Consider the following 20,243-nt stretch of genomic DNA (forward strand, 5'->3'; position numbering starts at 1 on the left):
GCGGAATGAAAAATAATGCGCACAGCAGGGCATTCAACTAGCCAGACAGTAAAGAACATCAGGGGTCATCGAAGCTCGTAGATCAACACAAAAAAGCGCAAGAAACATATATGAAACAGCGAAAAACGCAGTGTAGCTGCAGGCAGTGGCACCCGACCGGAGCCCTGCGCAAGGCGCGAGAAAAAAGAAAGGGAGAGAGAGAGAGAGCAAATAAACAAAAACGCAGAGATCCCGTGGACGTATCAAAGGCACCTGAAATAGCGCAATTTTCAAATTATTCGAGAACAAATACAAGGAGATTTCGTAAATGTCTGGACGGTGAGATAAGAGAAGTGTAATCACTCACTAGGTGTGTGTCTACTGTGCAAGGCGCCAGTTATGCAAAGGCGATTTCTATGGCTAAAATAATACTGTCTGAAAAAACAGTGCGCAAAACAAGCATGCTATTAGCCCAACGCAATGCAAAGCCAACCTTCGTGTACTCCATATGGAGCGTGGGCAAGAATGTAAAAAGCTGGCTCGGGGCCGTTTTGTTCTCTTTCTCCCGCATGAGCCAGCCACAATTTGCTTCACTGCAAATTCCGTTGGTTTTGTAAAGCAAGTCGAGCGCACCATGTTGCTCGACTTACTTGTACGTACCCTGTCAGCGGGCGGCTGATCTAGACGGGGAATATTCTGGGAACCTTTGAATAACCTCAAGCGGAAAGAACTGTTCCAGCAGTAACGGTGGCATTATTCCGGAAGGCATTGACCGGTGACGTCTCTCTGAAAACCGAGTGTGTCCACCAGTTTTGTCATATTTTTTTTCGCTCGGGGCTGCTCGCCTTGTATAGAAAACAATTCCTCGCATGCCACTCATTTCAAGATGAGGACGGCGCCGTTCGTGCCAGCCGCCGACCGAGCGCGACCTATCCGAAAGGTTACGCAGCGCCGTGGCATCTCGAGTGCAGTCGGCTGCTACACATGCGAGCGTTGCATTTTCGACAAGCACGTGACCTCTCACCAATCACTTCCAGAACCAGGTTGCAGAAGGTGAATAGGCTAGTTGGTGTTGTATGGCTTTCAGCAGCGCGTAGCAGCACGAGGACAGTGCAAGTCAGCGCTGCTTTTTTTTTTGTCTTCTTGTCTTTCTGTGCTCTCTCCTCGTGGTGCTACGCGCTGCAGAAAACGATGCAGTAGATGGCGTTACCACTTTGGACGACGCGAGGGTAATACCTGGGGGAAGAGTGCAGAAAAGGGACAAATTGAACTTCTGTAACAAATGTGGGCTACACGCCACTGCATTCTTTCTTTCTTTCTTTCTTTCTTTCTTTCTTTCTTTCTTTCTTTCTTTCTTTCTTTCTTTCTTTCTTTCTTTCCTTCTTTTTTGCTGTCTTTTTGCGGGTCATTGTATGTTCACTAGCGAACACCCATTAAGCAGCTGCTTACACGTAGTTTTTAAACATATTCCTCACGCAGAAATCCACCCCGTGGCATGTTTTCCCTTTCTACGTGTCTGTGTGACTTTAGACTAAAGTAAATGTATGCTTACCAGTAGATGCGAGTTCTTCCAGTAATACCCACAAGCTGTTCTCTCCTCTCGTTGAGTGCCGTACTCTATCCGTCCGTCTGTCGGCTCGCGCATCTACCTGTTGTGTGCGCTCGTGAGCACTGCGGCGCTGAAAGTTTCCTCTCCGCGATCGCGTGAGCTGGCTGGGCCGCCGCCGCCTGCGTCTGTGCGTCTGTGCGGACGCATTCTTATGTCGCGCGGTACGAGTGTGCGCGTCTCCCTCGCAGAAACAGCCGCTCTCGCTTTTACCCCGTGTCCCCCCCCCCCCCTTTTTTTTTTCCTCACCCCCTTATTTTTCTCCTTTCTTCTCTCCATCCCCTCCCACACAGCACTGCGCTGCTGCTCGACCAGGAATGCAGGAAGCTGCTCTCTCGGACCGCCACGGATGATTTGTCAGAGCCGGGCAGCAGCATTCAGGGCCCTTGGCTGCCGCCGCCGGTGCTCGCATCCATCCGCGCGGACGTCCTTGCATCATTCGCCACGCCGCTACCGCCGCGGCGAGGCCCCGGCAGCAGTCGACGGTATCGCTCGCGCACCGGTAACGCCTTCGTCACCGCCGGCCTCTGCGGCGAGCGCTAAGAAAGAAAGAAAACCTGCAGCGCCGCTTCCCCAACGTGGAGGAGCTGTGCATAGCCTGGCCTGGACCGCGCCGTCGCGAACGTAGTTGGTTAGAAGCGCCGCCACTCCTGTCGTTTGCATCTATAGCGTCCAAGGGCACCTGCGCCGAAAGCGCTCTCGCAAAACACTGCCGAGTGACGCCGCGCCGACGCCTACGGAGTGGTGATAACGCGCTCCCAGATCTCTGCCGGACCATCTGAAGCTTTCGCTCGAGGTGCGCGGTGCGTCTGGTTGCACACCCTTGTCTTCGAAGCGACAGAGACAACGATTGCGGCGACGTCGGTGATTCTCCGCCGATAGCGAAGCCTGTTCCACGCTCTCTAGCGCGCGCCGTGTCGGGATTAGGACGTCGGCGACGGCGGTGACGCTGCCGCTCGCAGCGTCCGACCACTGCCAAGCGGTGCTCCGCCGACGGAGTTGCGGATCTCGCGCCAACGTAGTACGTGCCTTTAAAGCCAAGCAAGTGGAGGTGGTGCTGTTGATGGTGGTGTCCTGCATTGCGCGTTCTCTTGGCTGTAGTGGCTACTGTGCTTCCGTGTTTGATGACGAGTGTTTGCCGTGGCAATTGCATTCAAGTAACGCCCATTTCAAGTGTGCAAAGGAAACAGAAAAGGAGCGCTGGACTCGTCCGACCGCCAGCGACGTTTGTAGAGTGCCGTCAGCGCCGTGTCGCGTTCTTATTGATTGTTGTATGTGAAAGTTCGTCTCCTCAGTGTGTTTTTGTCTGTGCCGTCCGCTCATCGTCGTCTGCGTGGAGTTGACTGGAGATGGCTGCGTTTGGGTACTGACAGTGCGCGTTCTTCGAAGCCGACAGTCCCTCTGCAACGGCCGATTCAGCTGCATCGACAGGAAGGCAGCAGCCGAGAGTGAAGCTGCTTTCCCGTCGCTGCGAGCGAGGAGGCGCTTCCAGGAACGGCGGCTCTGCGCTCTGCACGGCACGATCTTGGCCGCTAATGAGCCAGCGCTAGCGGGAGACCCAGACGGCGATACTCTCCAACAAGACGAAAAAAAAAACGGAACAAAGAGCAGGCGATAGGCGACAACGGCTTGCAGTGGCTGCTGCTCCGGCGGCGGCGGTAAAAAGAAAGACGTCCGTAAGTAGTGGCGGGGGGGTTGGCAGCAGCAGCAGCAGGAGTAGTAGTGGGCGTCTCTCTCATCCGCGCATTTCCGACCCGCGGTGGTTCCGATGCGTGGCGGCGTCCGGTGTTTTCGGCGTGTCGTTGCCCCCTCAGGCCGGTGGCTGTGGCCTCGGTGTCTGCAGTGAGTGCCCTGATGCCTTCGGGTGTCGCGCCCATGGCCTGCGTCTCGGCGCCCGTGTCGTCGGCGGCCACCGAGCCCTCAACGCCTCAGCCGCAGCAGAGGCAACCGCAGCAGCAGCACCCAGTGCAACAGGGGCGCATGGATGGATTTCAATCGGCCATCAACCTTCTCATGCGCCGACGCTTCAGCACCGGTAAGCGCCGTTTTTCTGTGGACAGGCGTGCACTTCAGCGGGATGAATAGTGCGAAACTACATCCGTACGCCGATAACGCTATGTATGTGTACTGCTTCTGCAGTTTTTACATTCAGCAGAAATTCGGATGAGGGAATCGTAAAGATTATATATATATATATATATATATATATATATATATATATATATATATATATATATATATATATATATATATATATATATATATATATATATATATATGCAACAGTCCTTAAACCGTCCAAAGCATTGCAGAATGGTATTTCTAGTTTATTCACGTTGATGTCGACTGCAGCCGGCCATTAATTTTGTAGATATTTTAATTAATAGATAATTTGACAAAAAGTGGAAAAACGCGCCAATATCTACTGCGCTGAAATCTAGTAAGATGCGCCCTACTTCGACCTGTGGACGGGAGCGAAAATACGATCGTTTTTCTTTGTTTTCGGTCGGGTATAGCGATTAGCCAAACGGAATTTGTGAGACGGAAGTAATCGGTGCGCATGGAGACTAGCGACGCGTTTTAGGGGGAGAGTACCGCTTCGGTGATTCCGAGGTAGCAATGCATGTGACATAACACATACTGTATAAGACATCTTGAGTGAACAAGGAACCCGTACGCGGTTCCGGAGCGTCGACCCATAAGAAATGTTGTAATCACTTGAGGTGGTGGCCTTTTTGTTGGGCCTAGCGTTTCAGGAAACGCACGTATCCCTGTCAGACATTCGACTGTGTCACGATGCCCTGGCGAAGGCTCCAGAGCACAGGTGCGCTCTGGAGCGTCGCGCCACCGTCCTTCGTCATCGCTGCAGTTCCCTAAAGGTGTCCATCATTCCGTTCTCTTCGCTGATGCACAGCCTTGTCACTAAATATGTAAATCCCGTTCACCAAGACCAGTATTCGATATTAGCCAGTCAGAAACCAATTCCTGTTCTTCGTATAAAGGTGTTTCCTATAAACTCCAAACGTCGTTGCTGCCTGTGCTATTCTCAGGCAGCGACGTTTCGATAGGATTTACGCAGACACGGTGCTCCCAGCAGATTTATGCACTCCACTTTGCCATCTCTCTCACACACGCGCACAATGTGGGCCATCATGCGTTGCGCACGCATGTTGATAGGCCATGTTGTGTTACAACGTTACCTGTCAGTGTGCTGCCGCAATGGTTCGGTGCTATGACGTAGTATGTCAATGCGTAGCCGCAACAGATGATAGCCTAGGGAGAGAGAGAGACAGCGAAAGCTCTTGAGCAAAGTTTTGCCAATCGTCGCAGAGTGGGATGCACAGATCTCCGGGGGCACTCCGTCTGCCTTTCTTTCGCACAGCTGTCGTCACTGCTTGAAAGTGATGGCGGGAATACGAATTTGCCTTGGAGCATGGAGATCCAGCGCATGGCGGCTGGAGCACGCGTATGCGCGCCGTCCCCTGCGCAGTTAGGATCATCTGGATCATCGAGAAGTTTCGACAGAACAAGAAGAAGAGTAGTTTCGACAGGATGGGCTGATGCATGCAGTAGCCGGTATCCGTATCCGTGTCTCGTTTTTGCGTATTTTCTTTTTTGCGGGGCAAAAGAAAAACTCACAGGACTGTTACCACTGTGCAAGACGAAATCCATCGATAGTACCTTGTGGTCATAAATATTACATTGTTTTTTCATTATTATTTGTCTCGTTCTCTCCGGCAGAGTGCGCATGAAGCGACTGTGCTGCCACTTGCGACACCACCGTATTCTGACCGCTCGTCGTGGCGCGTTGCAGAAATTGCATGTGTTACGTCAGTTTACGCTGACTAGTCAGCGTGGGGCGGTGTTACGTCAACGTCGCATAACCGAGATACGCGCACTTAACAGCTTCCGCTGTAAAAGGAATAACATAACGCAATGGCAAATGAACTACCGCGAGTGATAATCCCCATCGCACACGCTGTTATTTTGTGCACAATCATGTCTCCGATATCGGGTGCACGCCTGTGCCTGTGCATATATATGTTGCTGGCTGACGCTCGGTGGAGCTCCATTCGGGAAGTTTTCCGTTTTTTTAGGGAATGGAAAATTAAATGAAAAGGGAGTCTTCATTTGGTTTTCATGAAATTTTAAGAACCGAGACTTTCAGTGTTTTTTTTTTTCGCGATTACTAGATTTTCCAAACTGCCGATGGAAAAAAATCATAAATAGCGATTTCGGGGGTCTAATTAAGGAATACTCCGTTACAGCATGAAGCATCCCCGCTGACGCTTTGACTATTCCCGCGATGCTGCTGCCGCCGTTGTCACACTCATTCACATAATGGATGCGGGCCCCGCTTGTGCGTTGTCTGATGGCCGCTCTGAAGGGGTGCTCGTCGTATGCAGCCCGAGTCGAAATAGCCTCTTTTTTCAGCTCGAGATTTTCCACTGCTTAAGCAAGCGCTACACGTAATGTCGCAAAGTGCCGCCTCAGAAAAGGACGAGGCGGAAAGAAGCACGTCGGAATCCGCCTTTCTGGATATTAAGTTGAGCTCGTAACACGTCGGCACGCTGAAGCGTGAAGGTGCGAAGGTCTATGAGTCACATCTCCCAACAGCGTTAATAAGGGCGCATTTGCGGAAGCAAACGTGGTCACATGTGCCCAATACCAGTGCAGGCTCAGGTGATTCCAACGCTTCCTGTGGTTCCACAGGTTTCGTACGATCTTTCAGGAGTTCATAATTTTCGACGCTCGTTAAATAAAACTGAATAACCCTTATTACTATCATTATGTTTGGCCGGAATCATGGCTTTTCCGTTCGTGTCTTTGAGCAGATTCGCATTTGTGTGTGTGTGTATATCCCGACATTTCGCTTCCTCACGGACCAAATGACGTGTTTAAGGTGATTTGCTGATTTTCGCATGAGTTCCTCGCCACGCTGAAGATGCAATCCTGCTGAGGAATGTCTATTGTGAATTGTACGCTGCGTAAGAGGACTACGTGACACACGCACGCCCTTAGCACACATGCATACCGCAGTGTCCACATGCACTCTTGGCAGGCAATTCTTAAGGCATGCTACAGTGTGCTAAAGTAAAGTCGATATTTCTACGGAGTTACTGAATGTACGGTTTCGATGAAAAGCCCCTGATGAGACGTGTATGGAGGCATCCCCTCAGATCCAAAGCCACGAAGAGGTGCGAAAGTTGGGCCCCGCCCCGCCGATCGTCCAACTTTCCGGCTGTAACCAAGTGCCTCGTTAGAAATCTCAGTAAAAGACCCTGAGGCCTAGGAAATTTTCGTCATGTGTGCAGTTGCTGTCCTCCCACAAGTGGGCAGGAAGAAAACCGCTCTGAAGAAAGGAACGGCAAACTGATTGATGACATTGGGACCGCTGCTTTTTATTGCCCCTTGTTGTCTGTCTCTCCACTACACATGATCCGCGCTTTCGAGCTGTTTATTTTTTCTATTCCATAACTTCGCCCAAAGCACGATCTATGAAAGGGAAAGGGCTTGCCTCTTGGGCCGTGTCACGCTTGTTACCACCGAATTGCTTCTCAGCTGAGGAGGACGACCGAATTGATTCACTGCTATTAGGTTAGGCCAGCTGTCTGTTGCCACGTGGGCCTCGGGACTCCGAGGCCTCAATTTCCTGGAGTCACGTTCTGCGAGCGCAACCACTTAGGCGTCTCTCTCTCTTTCTTTTCTTCACACAAAACCGAGCGCGTCGTCGTCCCTGCTCTCAATCCGGGACGGGTCTTCCGTCTTTCCTCGCGATAGACACCCATGCAGCGCACCGGAGACGTGCGTACGCGCTCGCTCGCTGAGGGGAATGCACAATGCGTCGGGGGCTTGTCTTTCTCGCTCGAAGCGCGGCAGAGCGCGGGGAGGTTGCTGCGTGATTAGATATATAGGGCTGCCGAAGGAAGCCTGGCCCAGTCGGCGACGATTTTGCGGCACTCGCTTGCGTGTCGTTATACCAGGCACTGCCTGCGCGTTCGCGAAGGGGGCTTGTGTGCGTGCGTGCGCGCTGTGGCTTGAGCGTTCTTTCGTTTCGTTCGGCAGATACGCGGAGAGTCGCGCGGCTTACCTTGTCCCGGATGGAGTGTCTCCCGCATCTTGCGTCTCACGCGGTGCGCTGCCGCGCTCTTTGTTCGCTAGTGAGGCGTGGCAATGTGAAGGAGGCTTGCCAGGATGGAGCGCAACCGCTGAGGGGCACCAGAGACTCCTCAAACCCGGGCTTGTTTTCATTATTTCCCGCAGGGTTAGCTGCTGTGAATTGTCCCTATGTCGTTCTACCTGTCACCTGTCACGGTGCTGAGCACAACTCGGTTCTCATATTCGGATCGAATAACTGCGCAGTTCTGCATGCATTGGGTCAGGTCGTCGCCGTTTGTGAACTTGTTTGAGCCAGCTCCTTTTGGTACATTAATTCTGAACTTCACAACACTTGGATCCAGAACAGTCTGAATACTCTTCCACGATTCCCGCCTTAATCACGGGGTTGTTTCGTCCTTTTGTGGTAATTGACTCGAGTCTCGGGCAACGGTTAGTCGGTGCCGTGACTGACGAAAACCGAACACAATAGGTCAAAAGAATTCGTTGGCCTGTATTGCCGTTGATCCTGCTCGTCATTTTGTTTAAACGCTCAAAACATTCCCTCCTTTTCGCGGTTAATTAAGGGAAATGGAAGCAACTAGGAGAAGACTGATTTTTCTTGAGAACCATGTTTTAGCGCGTGCTTTATATCGCGAAGCGCGGAGAAGCGGTCCTATCACGTGCAATGTGGGTAAGACCTTGAAGCTGCTGAAACTGTTCACGCTCTCGAATTCTTAGGCGCCTACACACCTGACAATTTTTGCGCACGTCACGCTGGCGGCGCCATTTTATAGAGGCGCAAGCGTGTTGTGTGGTGCGGCTGTGCTGGCTCGAAAATATAATAGAAATAAAACGAGGAAAGAACCGAAGAGCGACGCGCTGCCGACAGTTTTACATTTCTTTCCGCCCACAGTTCATTAGGCATAAAAAAGTGACCATGGTTTCCTTCTCAGGCGTGCAATGTGCAGCTTTGTTTTTATCCACGTGTGAAGGACGGCTAGGAAAGAAGAAACGAAAGAAGTATCGGAATCACTCGCGTGATTACGAACACGACCCGGTGTTTGTGTGGCTTGGTCGCTTATTCCTCGTCCTCGCTGGGAGTCTCAGGGCGCACGTTTCGCGTAATGGGTTGTAAACGATCGAAAACGCGGGCGTGGTCTGCTGTCCGAACTGCGCGAGGAGGAGAGGCAGTTCGGCGCCTTTCGCGCACCCTTGTAAACACGCCCGGACTCGTTTCCCGAGGGGCGCACGTGCATGGATTACGCGCGGACGAAAGGTGGGCGCACTCGAAACGCGCGAGGCACGCAGCACTCGCGGGGAAAGGCCAGCCTAACTGGAACAGCAGTGCAGTCAGTCCAATGACCGAACAGGCGAGCCTAACGCACGGGTGTGGGCAACGATGCACAGCTCGGGAGGAGAAGTTGGGTGCAGCACGTATGCCTTCCGCGTGACGATTTCGCTGGAGGTATACAGTACAGCAGTGCGCTTCGAGCACCCGCGAAATGCGCTCGAGGACAACGCAGTTGGGGCACAAAATTGTTGGGATGTTTTTTTTGTTTGTTTTGCTTATTTTTCTGATCCGTGCACTGAGCTGGTCAGCACTAACCTTAGAGGCGGCAACATCATAAGTATCAACGTGCTTTAATTGTGGAGGTCGCAGCGCAGCCTCTGCCAGCAGTACCGCCTTCTGCATTCTATTTTTAGTGCGAAAACGCTTCTGCAGCCGCACTCCTCGGGTTTCAGCGATGTGTGTCTGTGTATGTGTGTGAAGCCTCTGAGTAGCAAGTGTAACTGGCTCTGGGGCAGCGTACACCTCAATGGCGCTGTGAATAGACGGTGGCGTCCACCTGCAAATTGAGGCCGTTACGTGCCTTTCCTTTTCGTAAAATCGCCGGAAGGTTTCGAAAATTGCTTTTTAGGAAAAGTAATGGCGCAATGGCTGTCTCACATATCTCGGTGGACACCCGAACCGCGCCGTGAGGGAAGGGAGGAATGTGGTAGTGAAGAAAGGGAAAGAGAGTAGCCGTAGCAGTGGGCTCCGCAATAATTTCGATCGCGTGGGCATCTTTAACGTGCACTCACATCGCACAGCGCACGGGCGCCTTTTGCCTTTCGCCACCGGGGAAAGAATGTCGATGGGCCGTCCTTTCGCCCCCCTAATTCAACGCGAGCGGATCAAGTTGCCATAGCTGCCGCGGATCCAAAATCGAGAACGGCTATCACAGACTCTCGCCGGGCCTGCGAACACTATCTGGCAAGGGAGATATCACCTCTTGCCTCCATAATCCTAAGACTGGCTGCTGACGATCCGAATCACACAACGATAATATGGGCTCCTGGCCACCAAGGTCTCCGAGGCAATGAAGGCCGCTGATGCAGCCGCCCGAGCGCTTACTCACCGGGCTCCTCTTGCAAACACTCCTGGCTCAGAGGAGAAGCTCATCAAGCGCTTCTGCGGTTTCGCGAAATTTTAATCCAGTACTAGTGCGACAGCCACCGCCTCTACCCGGCCCCTGCCAAGGGGCTGAGTAAGGCATAGGAGCGAGCTTTGCGGCGCCTGCAGGCAGGAACTCTCCTCTGTTATGCCGTAGTGAAACACTTTGATCCCAACATAGACTGGCGTTGCGCGCACTGTGGAGAGATGTGCGATATCTTTTACGTGGTGTGGGCATGTACTAAGAATCCCCACCTGCCCCCTTCCCTCTTCCCCTAGCGCAGCCTTTAGTGCGAACTGACTTCATGCAGTCAACCTTACGTGCAGTCGGAGCAGCTAAACAACCGCACAGAACCAATAAGTTATGGAATGACAAACGACAAGCGAGAACCACTCAGGCACGCAGCAGTTAGCGCTGCATTTTATGCGTTGTTTTTTTTATTTATTCAATGCCTTACCCAACAGATGCAGTGCAGGGGGTGCACACACAGTAGACTAAACGCACAGCAGGACTGTACTGTCGTGACTAATACGAGAGGGAACAAACGATTGCAGAAAACTTCGAATTTTCTGGTTATTTTTTCGATAAATTTGAGATTAACGTTTGGATATTATACGCTAAGGGAGGAAAACTAGTTAGGAAACTGAAAAAACTGTGCTTGTGACGCATAATGCACGTAGCGTTCGGTATGCGTTAAATTAAAAGAAAAAGAGGTACTATCAGTGCATCAAAGCTGGGAAATAATGCGAACAGACGAAATGAAACGAAGCTACTGCGCCGCTCATCGAATAGGAAAGAACGAACTGCGGTCCACAAATGACAAGTGAAGCGAGACATGAACGAGCGTCACGAACAGACGACGCTCCGAACCGCGCCCCGTGCGCATTCACTACGGGAACTGCGACTTCCGGTCATCAGCCTGCTTCCGAGTAAACGATCACCGCCCCAGTTCCCGCGAAGTTGCCAGGTGCTAACTGTTCGCTTGTTGTTCCATGCAGACGCATAGTTGGCGCCTGGCAGCGTAGGGTAGCAGCGGTGCTGCACGCCACTCCTCTTGGGTGCTGTTTGTGCAAGCACGAAGTGGAAAAGGAGCGGTGTTGCCGAGAGGGGCCAGCGTATCACTCGATGCGCGCTCAAAAAACACCAAAGAGCGACGTGCGCAATTAGAAGGCGGAAAGCGTGCGCGGTGCCAAAAAAAGCCCGATAACGCAGGCGGCTCTCGTCCACTTCGACAGTGTGCCGTTAGCGGCCGATCCAGTTTTAGTAGCGCCGCCGGTGGCGCGCGTTGCGTCACGCCGGAGGGCAGCGCTCGGCGGTTGCACGCGAGTGGACTGGCTGGCTTTTCTGCATGGCGGCCTCGCCGCAGGCGCTGCCCGTCAAGGACAGGGACGACTTTCGTATGCGCGCCGGCCGACCAACGAGCTCGACGCGGCCGGCTGCGATGTTATGCCTTGGTCCTGCCGGACGCGTCGACTTTTGAGCGCCCCTTCGTGCTTCACCGGCCGCGGTGTCTTCTTAGTGCACGCGGCGTTCGGCTGCTGAGAACGAAATGGCGAGATCGAACCTCGGTCGTGGCGGCCCCATTCCGGTGGAGACATGGTGCAAAAATATCCGACGTCAGTGCAAGTTAACAATCTCAAGGTTGAGAAGAACAAAGCACTGGGTGGGTTGGTACTCGGGGTGCCATCACAGCGCAAGAAAGACGACATTGACAAACAGCGCTCGTGTCGTGGGGTCTCACTCTCCGAGTTTGTTTTTTTTCTTTTTTGCGCTGGCAATCCGCCATGTGGTCAATATTAATTTGGAGCCGCCTACTACGGCGTCCCTCCCTTCGTCTTTTTCCGTTCCCACCAGGCTTGGCTCAGCTAGGTGTGTAACGTTAGTGACACAGTTGTTGCGTCTTTCTTGTTCTCATAATCAGGCCGCCCTCCAGCTGCTAACAGGGTGCACTGCAGGGTCCGCTTTCCGTGCCATGGCTCCTAAAGACAGATCTTTCAACTCTCCTACTATCTGCACGTGGTAACGATTGTGGCTCGGCTTGAGCCAGTGAGCAGGCCTGTGCACTTTCCTGTTCTTTCTTCCTGGCAACAACAGACAGACAGACAGACAGATGGAATGGGATAGACCGAATATGAAGATGCAGAGAAAAGGAAGTAACGGTAAATATCAACCTCTGGCTGTGCACGCGTAAAAAAAAAATCATCAGGCGTTTTTGCATGCGGCCTCTTTCTGAGAGAGAGATATATATAAATGAGCTTATTTTGAAACCTTCTCTACACTTGTCAACTGGAGTGTCTTAGTGGCATCCCTTACCCACAGTAATCAAAGAGGGAAGGCAGGGACATTGGCAGACGCGGGAAGGGAACGGGTGGGAAGCAAGGCCCTTCTTGTTGTAGTCCTCCAGTCGGGCCTCATGGATGAACCAGAAGAGCGAGTCCAGGATGGCCCTTCGGTGTGGCGCCTGTCTCTCTGGGCGCATCCATGACTTGCGGCCTGAGAGTCTTGGGATATCCCGATGCAGTCCAGAAAAAGTTCGCTCCCGTTGAAGTGGGTGTAATGTATGCTGCCACACCGTGTGGTGCTGACTGATTGGTGGCCAGTACTCCCTGGGCGTACCATCCGGCGTTCGCGCGTGGCTAGTTGGTGCTGTGTACAGTGTAACATTTAGTCTCAAGCAAACCGACTTGGATGCAGAAAAAAAAATATCCGCAAAACTAAGCGTACGACATCGTGTGCGCACCTGAACCGTGCCGTGAAGGAAGGGTTGAATAGGTAGAAGGTGGATAGAAACAATGAAAAGGTTGCAGAAGGAAGAGACGACAGATACGCCTGTGGGCCGTGCCAAGGGGGGTCCAGCTTCGCATTTGCCGAATTTTACGGTGCCTCAACTCGCATATGTCTTGCAACCTACAGGCGCTCGTTCGGGATCTGCAGAAGAGCTTAATCACGCAGCCGCAGTGACCGTGGCTGCGCTTGGTTCCTTGTTCGTGATCCCGGCCCCGTGTGCTGATATTGTGGTTCCTGTTAAAGGACCCAACGGGGTCGAAAATAGTCCGGAGCTCTTCGCTACAGCATGTCCCGTAGCCCGGCCTGTTGTTTTGGCACGGACGTATACCCATTCAACAAAATAGCGGCACCTAATCGGGGCTCAGTTATTGCCATATTTCGCCTGAAGGTTGGGAGGACAACGAGAAAAAGATGGGAGAGCACTTCGATTTTAATCGCTGTTACTACGTGCACAATAAAATTACAATGCAAATGTGTGTTTAGTGATGCCATGTGTGTTCGGCCGAAATAAACAATGGGCGATTCCACGGGTTGGCCAATTGTGTTGACTTCGGAACAGAGAAAAATGACTTGAAGGAGGAGACGTAGTGCGCGGTCCTCTTCGTTGTGCGTTCGTGTTTTTTCACAACTTGTTTCGCAACTGGAACTGGTGCTGCGGTTTTGTACTGTGGTCTTTGTTTTGCGAATCCCCTTCATCAGAGACAATACGGATAGCAGAACTGAATCTTTTAAAAATACTGCCCTGATTATATTTGTTAATCCAGCGGTATACACGCTGAATAAAGCTAAATTGTCTTATTTTGTATCGGATTTTATAAGCTCGTACGCGTATAGGGTTGCAGGGAGGGACATTGAAAACAGATCCGAAATCGGCACATTTCCGCCCTGCAACTGCCCTCTGCTTGCCTCCTCATTCACGAACCGCTTGTGCCTGCCCTCTCCACATCTGTCTGAACACCATCGCAAAACCTGTGCAAGCAACGCTCGCTTACTCCGCGAACCCCTCATCATAACTGCAAGGGTCGGACCTGTCGCTTTTTTTTTTCGAAAACTCGCCGGACTTTCTTGGGGGTTTAATTCAGAACACATTTTCGTTTTTTAATATTCCCTGCAGATGCATTATCATCGTTTTCTTTTTCGGTGATGTAACGGGGTTTTTCCTGTGTGGTGAAAAGTGACTTGGAGTTTGTCTTGGCCTTTATGTCAGCACGAGCAGCCGAGCTGCCAGCAGTCAATGGGCAAAGTGGTAGTACTTAGCACTCTGCTTATAAAAGGAAGCGCTATCGTAAAAAATAATAATAAAAGAAACGGAAATGAAATAATGAAGCCGTCCAGCAAAAGCGCAAGTTTACTTTTTAAAACGGGGTTGTCATGTCATACTTCGGTTATTGCGCACTCGACTGCGTTAGAAGGCTGTGCGTCACGTGTCTTTGTATTGATGGCAGTGATAGAATGCGGTTGCCAGAACACAACACTTTTCATGCCGCGCTGCATGGCTTTGTGCACGCGGTGGAGAACACTACTTAAAGGGCAACTGCACCACTTTTTGAGAATTCTGCGATATTCGAGGATTCAAATTGAAATGGGTTGAAGGTAAAGCTGGCCAAGTGTTTTTGCACTAGCATTTAAAATAGTGACGTAATCGACGATTGAATTTTAGACTTCTCCTCAGAGCACCTTAGATGTGCGGGCAAGTTCGGTGTGACGTCACGGAAGGTCAGACTTCAAGTTACCGCTGCCGTAAACCACAACCTGCCATGCCTCGTTTGATGCTGCCAAACAACGCTCGGTGGGCTTTTGCTTTGGTGGCGTTGGTTTTTTCTTTCAAAACAAGTGTTCATGCGTTGGCAATGTACGGGTGCCTTCGATGACGTCATCATTCCCCCTCCCACTTGGCGCTGTGTGCTGCGGAGAAGCTTGAAGGCTATCGCGATTTTAATCGGCGATTACGTCACCATTTCAAATCCTAGCCCAGCAGGCGTTCGCCTACTTTACTTGCAAGTTTCACAGATTCGACTCTTTTTAGCTCGTAGATTTCTAAAACCTATGCAGTTGCCCCTTAGCCTATTAACTACACCAAACGGGCAATGACAGCGGACGAACAGCGCTCCTCTGCGAGCAGACGACCTATGTATGGAGCATGTCGAACTGGAAAGCCAAGTAAGGTAGCGTAGAAGTGGCTCAAAATGTACAACTGCGCTACTTAATCCAATGCTACCACCGGCTCACTGTGGCCCTTGCTTCCGTACCTTACTTATTTTCTTACCGAGTGCAACAAATACTCAGTAGCCACTTGTATATGTCGTACATTTCACGGATACTGGCCTCAATCACGAAAAACCGAAACTCGGCAATTTCATTTGGCATACTTTTTATCGATTTTTTTCCCGTTTCAAGCCGAACAGTCCAACTCCGGCTCATAGTGCATCCCAGCCAGCTATCGGCTCAATAGTAGCCCTGTAATTCCTCGCCTAGAACGCGTGGCGGGCGCTCTTGGCTTAATGTTGTTGTTAGCCTATCAAAAGATGGCGCATACCCACACTGGAGGATGCGAACGAACCTCCAGGAACCGAAAGCTTCACCCTTTTATTTCACGTTCGTGACCAATTTTCGCAAAATGTGCTTCCTGCTCGTCGTGCGGTAATGCAATGAGCACGGGTTTTGATATGTCTCTGAAAAACAACTCAAAGCTCTAGAGTACCTTTCATCTTCACATTTTCACGGATGGTTCTGTGGACAAGGTCAAACAAGCTAGCACAGCGGCTTTTCACATTCCTTCTTTGGACTGTAAGTGGTCTGCACGCTTTACTGCTGTCGTATCCTCCACAATGGCCGAAAGTGTTGCTATTGAAGTGGCTTTACGGAAGTTAGGGTCTTGTCCAGCTCAACCTGTTGTCATCCTAACTGATTCAAAATCTGGACTTCAGAGGTTAGAGCGCGGATTCCCTACTGATGCCTTGTCTATAAGCTGTCTGCGCTTGGTGCAGAATCTGCACAGCAGGGGCTTTACTCCATATTTCCAATGGGTGTCCTCTCACATAGGAGTCAGCGGCAATGAGGTGGCAGATAGTCTCGCCCATAAAGCTCTCTCAAGGATTCCATCAAAAAAGTAACTCAAGATGGAAAAAGTCTCTACAGGAAAACGGTTCTCGATCATTTCAGTACCCTGTCGAGTGCGCCCCACAAGCCATGTGTGACCAAGGGACTGAGGAGATCACAGGCGACTCTACTACATCTAATTCGCACGGCCTCTGCTCGCATTCCTGCCTGGATGCATAAGACGGGCATAGCATCGTCTCCACTCTGTTCTTTGTGTGGTGTGTGCGGGGATATCGAACTTATATTATGTACTGCCCAGAGTACAACGCGGAAAGGTATGTGATGTTCGCTTCCTTCAAGAAGACAGGAGCCCTTCACAGTACAGTTCAGGACATTGTCTACCCGAGTGGAAACCAGACATGCAGAAGGAAGGCTGCACGCCTTCTTTTAACATTTCTGCAAGGCACTAATCTCGTTTCTAAATGGTGACAGCAGGAACGGACTATGGTCTACTGTGATTGAATGTGTGCGCAGATGGTGGCACTGCAATGGACTATGTTCTACTGTGACTGAATATGTGCATAGATGGTGACTTCTGGAGTGGACTGTGTGGAGTGAATAAGTGCATAGATGATGACTGCGGGAGTGGAATATGTGCTATCATAAGTGACTGTGCACATAGCGGGGTAGATCCTACAGGTTTTAGGACATTATTGACATAGAAGTGACGCTACGGCGGAGCAATTGCCGGTAGAATAAGCAAGGCTAATCCAACCTGTAGCATTAAACACCTCAACTCAACTGCCGTTCACATTTCGTTCACGCACCGTCCCTGCGCTCATCAACGCACGAACATCTGCGAGTGCGGCAACATCCGGTTGCGTAACGGAACTTGCGTTTCACGCAGCCGGCCGGCAGATGACTCGACAACGACAAAGTACGGCGCGCAGCGCCATTCTCTCGCGGCCGGCCGCTGTATTGTGCACGCGGGACCCCTATGACGGGAACTTGCGCAGCAGCGGCCTGCTGCTGATTAACCATCGAGATGCGGAGGAAAGGCGCGGCGCAAAAACAGCGCGCATGTTCTCCGCTCGCCAGGCGTCGCCGTCGTCGCTCTCTCTCCCCCCCCCCCCCCCCCCCCCCCCCCCTTCTGTATCTGTACGGTGGCAGCCGAGCGCTCCTCGGTTCGTCTTCCGGTAAGTTTAGCGCGCCAGCACGACTACTCACCGCCATTCCGCGCCTGGCCGAGCTGTTACGTGGACAACGCGCACGCCCTTCGTTCTCCTTCGCGCAGTGCTGCCCTTGCAACTTCCTGCGCTTCGCTCGACGAAAAGTGCCCTCGCGTGTGAAGACAAATGGCCGCCGCGCAACTTGTTAGGATTACGCGAGCAGTTGGAGGTGAAAGCGCGGCCGCTCTATCACCTCCCTGTGGCAGGCGGTGCCTCCTGCACGCGTGCGCAGTGGCCGAGTCAGACTGGGTTCGTAGGAAGTATGCGTGCGTTGCGGCTGCGCTACTTTTTGTGTTCGAATCAGGGTTTTTGGTGCTGAATGCAGTGGCACCAGGTTTGGCCAAATTCCGCTCGGCGGCACTAACGCCCCGGCCGCTCACTGAGCGTAACAGTGTGGGAGGAAAGCGTGCACGCAACGCGCCGCTACAGAGCCCTTTTGTCTTCCTTCTTCACCCTTCGTAGTTCGTACTATTCGTTCTGCTTCGCTTGCGATGCAGAGAATGCGAAAGCCGGTAGCACGAACTGTTCTTAGTTTTTTTTTTTTTTCGTTTACGGCTTTGTCGACGTATGCATAGACCCCCAATAAAGTAAGCAAATAAATAAAATTAACGCTCTCGCCTCCGCCGTGAACGCTCGCAGTTCCCGCTCTTCAACGAGGTTTGCTGCGGGGCTGGTTAGTTTGTATGTAATGAAAACATAATGCCGCAAGTGCTTTTTCTTTTTTAAGCCATACTCGAACGGCCACGTAAAGGACAGGGCAGGAGTTACTTCCGACCGGCCTGATTTTCCTATTGTGGAGCATCCTATGCGGAAGGCACTGGAAGTTCAATCTGGACACTGCTGGGGATTTACTGGTTTTTCGGAGCGGCGACGCCAACCTCCTCCAGCCTGCTGTTTGGTTCTCCCAGGAACTATGTGCTCGTACAAGACGCTCCATGGTCTGCGTTAGCAACTGAAATAAAAAAAGAAGAACGATGTTTAACCTTCCATATATACTTCGCGCGGACGTGTTGCATTCACTGTGTCTCCATATGGACAAAAATAAGATCAGATTAAGTTTATTGCACTATATTAGAGATGGTTACAAAGGTTACATTGAGTAGGAGATTCTTGAGTGAGTGATTGCAGAGGAACCTCTGGTGAATGAGAAATAAAAAAATAACAATTAGAGATGACCGCAACATAGTTTAATGACAGGGAAGAGAATGGGCACACCCACATAACACATTTCAGATAAATGAATGAACGCGCGCGTTCTCTCTTCAGTAGAATCAGCATCTCAAACCGCCAGTTACTGGAATCGTTACGACGAAAGTTGCACGTTCGGACAGGTCTTCTGGAAATTGTCCTTCGACAATTGTCCTTCGACCCTTGCATTTAGAGAAGCCCTGTTCTCCAAGCATCTCGTTACTGTGACACTTCACGTTTCACTGCAATCGAGTGTTTGATCAACGGCGCCCGTGTCCCAAGAAAGCCGTCCGAAAGCAACGCTTGCTGTCTGTTATAGCAGACACGAGGTAGCTGGCACTAGAATCAACGGTGCATTATACGCGCTTACCACACGATGAACCACTTCCATGCTTGTCAGTGGCGAATACCTGATTTAATAGCGCTGCATATTTCAGGCAGATGCAGAAGCTTCATTAGAAGTGAAGCTTGCCGAAACGGAAGCGGTTATTATTTCAGAAGAGGCAGCTGATAGCATGTGAGTTTGTATAGGACTGTGTAATGATTTGATTCAGTGAAAAACCTCCGCATGAAAGTAGGTCTCGGAATTCGCATGCAGGTCAAGTAACTACCCGCACGTCTGGCGTAGATGCCGTTCTCATTTTAAATAGTGTCCACATGTGCGCAGAGAGGTCGTTGGTTTTAGATATAATTTCCAGAATATAGCAAATAAAGGAGTGTACCAGCTACACAAATAGCTTGTAAGTCTAGTCCGAGGCTCGCGGCTAGACGTAAACGCAGTGCGAATAATTAGTTAAGCTGCCTTATTATTGTTTCAGATTTCTTTTGGGTGGCCTACTCCCCTAAAAATTGGGTGTAATAAATGATAAGATGCTCGCCACTTACAATCTAGCGCTGAAAACGCTTAGCCAAGAACGAATTCTGTACTCACGTCAGGAGCGCTTACCCCAAACAGGAATTCAAAACTGTATTTATCTTCAAAATTACACACACACAAAAAAGGCAAAAATGGTGCCGCTTTGTCAGACTTTTCCTTCATTGCCGTACAGAGTAATATAACCATGTCAATTATGTCAGAAAAAGTGCTGTAGGTCGTGCATTTTTATACAGCGCAATTGTGTAACTTGTTAATATCCGAATTGTGAAGGAATCAAAAAGAAAAATAAATACTTGCACATCACGCTAGCTAACGTACCCGCACTCAAAAGCCAATATCAGAATTTTATGTGCGCCGCTAAAATTTGAAAATCGGTATTTCGTCAATTAGCAACATTTAGCATTTGGCTTATTTCCTGCGGCTACTAGTATTTGTTTGAAGACCCTAAATGAAGGCCTCGAGCCAACTCGAAGGCTCAGAGACAGTAAACAGTTTTTTTATAAAAAGAATGGCTCCCTATTTCCTCTAGAACATTTATTCAAAAATGCTAGACGAGTGGAGCGTTAGCTGGAAATTGAACATTTTCGCCTCCTTTTTTTTCACTCTGTTGCTTACGGTGACGTCAAGCACTTTAACTGGAAAGCGCCTGCTACTGAGAATATGTGGATATAATACTTTCTACGCAAGCTTCATGCAGTAATGAGTGGGAGGCGTGCAAACGATATGTCCCGAAATCGTGACACCGGGCACTAAGGGTTTTAATAAATCTGTTTTCCTTGCTGAAGTTTTAGTATACGCATGATAGCTCAATTTCCGTTTACTCACCTGCCGCGGTTGCTCAATGGCTCGAGGTTTGGCTCCTGCAGGCCAAGGTCGCGGGATCGAATCCGAGCGGCTGGCTTCATTTCAATGGAAGTGAGTTCCAAAAACGCCCATGTGCTGTTGGATGTCAGTGCAAGTTTTAAAACTCCGTTTGGTAGAAGTTAATCCGTGACCTTCCACTA

The 20,243-nt window shown here is 50.7% G+C and overlaps 1 protein-coding gene across 2 annotated transcripts in view; it reads left to right on the forward strand.

Annotated features, from left to right (window-relative positions):
• The window catches only part of LOC144120480 (pleckstrin homology domain-containing family G member 5-like), a 626,877-nt gene that overhangs the window by 11,512 nt on the left and 595,122 nt on the right, over positions 1 to 20,243 (forward strand). The window contains exon 2 of one of the 2 annotated variants that reach the window (XM_077652910.1): positions 1,879 to 3,620. In XM_077652910.1, the coding sequence (XP_077509036.1) occupies positions 3,440 to 3,620 (181 nt within the window). In that variant the 5' untranslated portion in view covers positions 1,879 to 3,439. Of the gene's footprint in view, positions 1 to 1,878; positions 3,621 to 20,243 lie in introns of those variants that run through there. The other variant, XM_077652911.1, reaches the window with a different exon arrangement.

This window comes from Amblyomma americanum, chromosome 2 (assembly GCF_052857255.1).
Source record: "Amblyomma americanum isolate KBUSLIRL-KWMA chromosome 2, ASM5285725v1, whole genome shotgun sequence".
Lineage (NCBI taxonomy): Eukaryota > Metazoa > Arthropoda > Arachnida > Ixodida > Ixodidae > Amblyomma > Amblyomma americanum.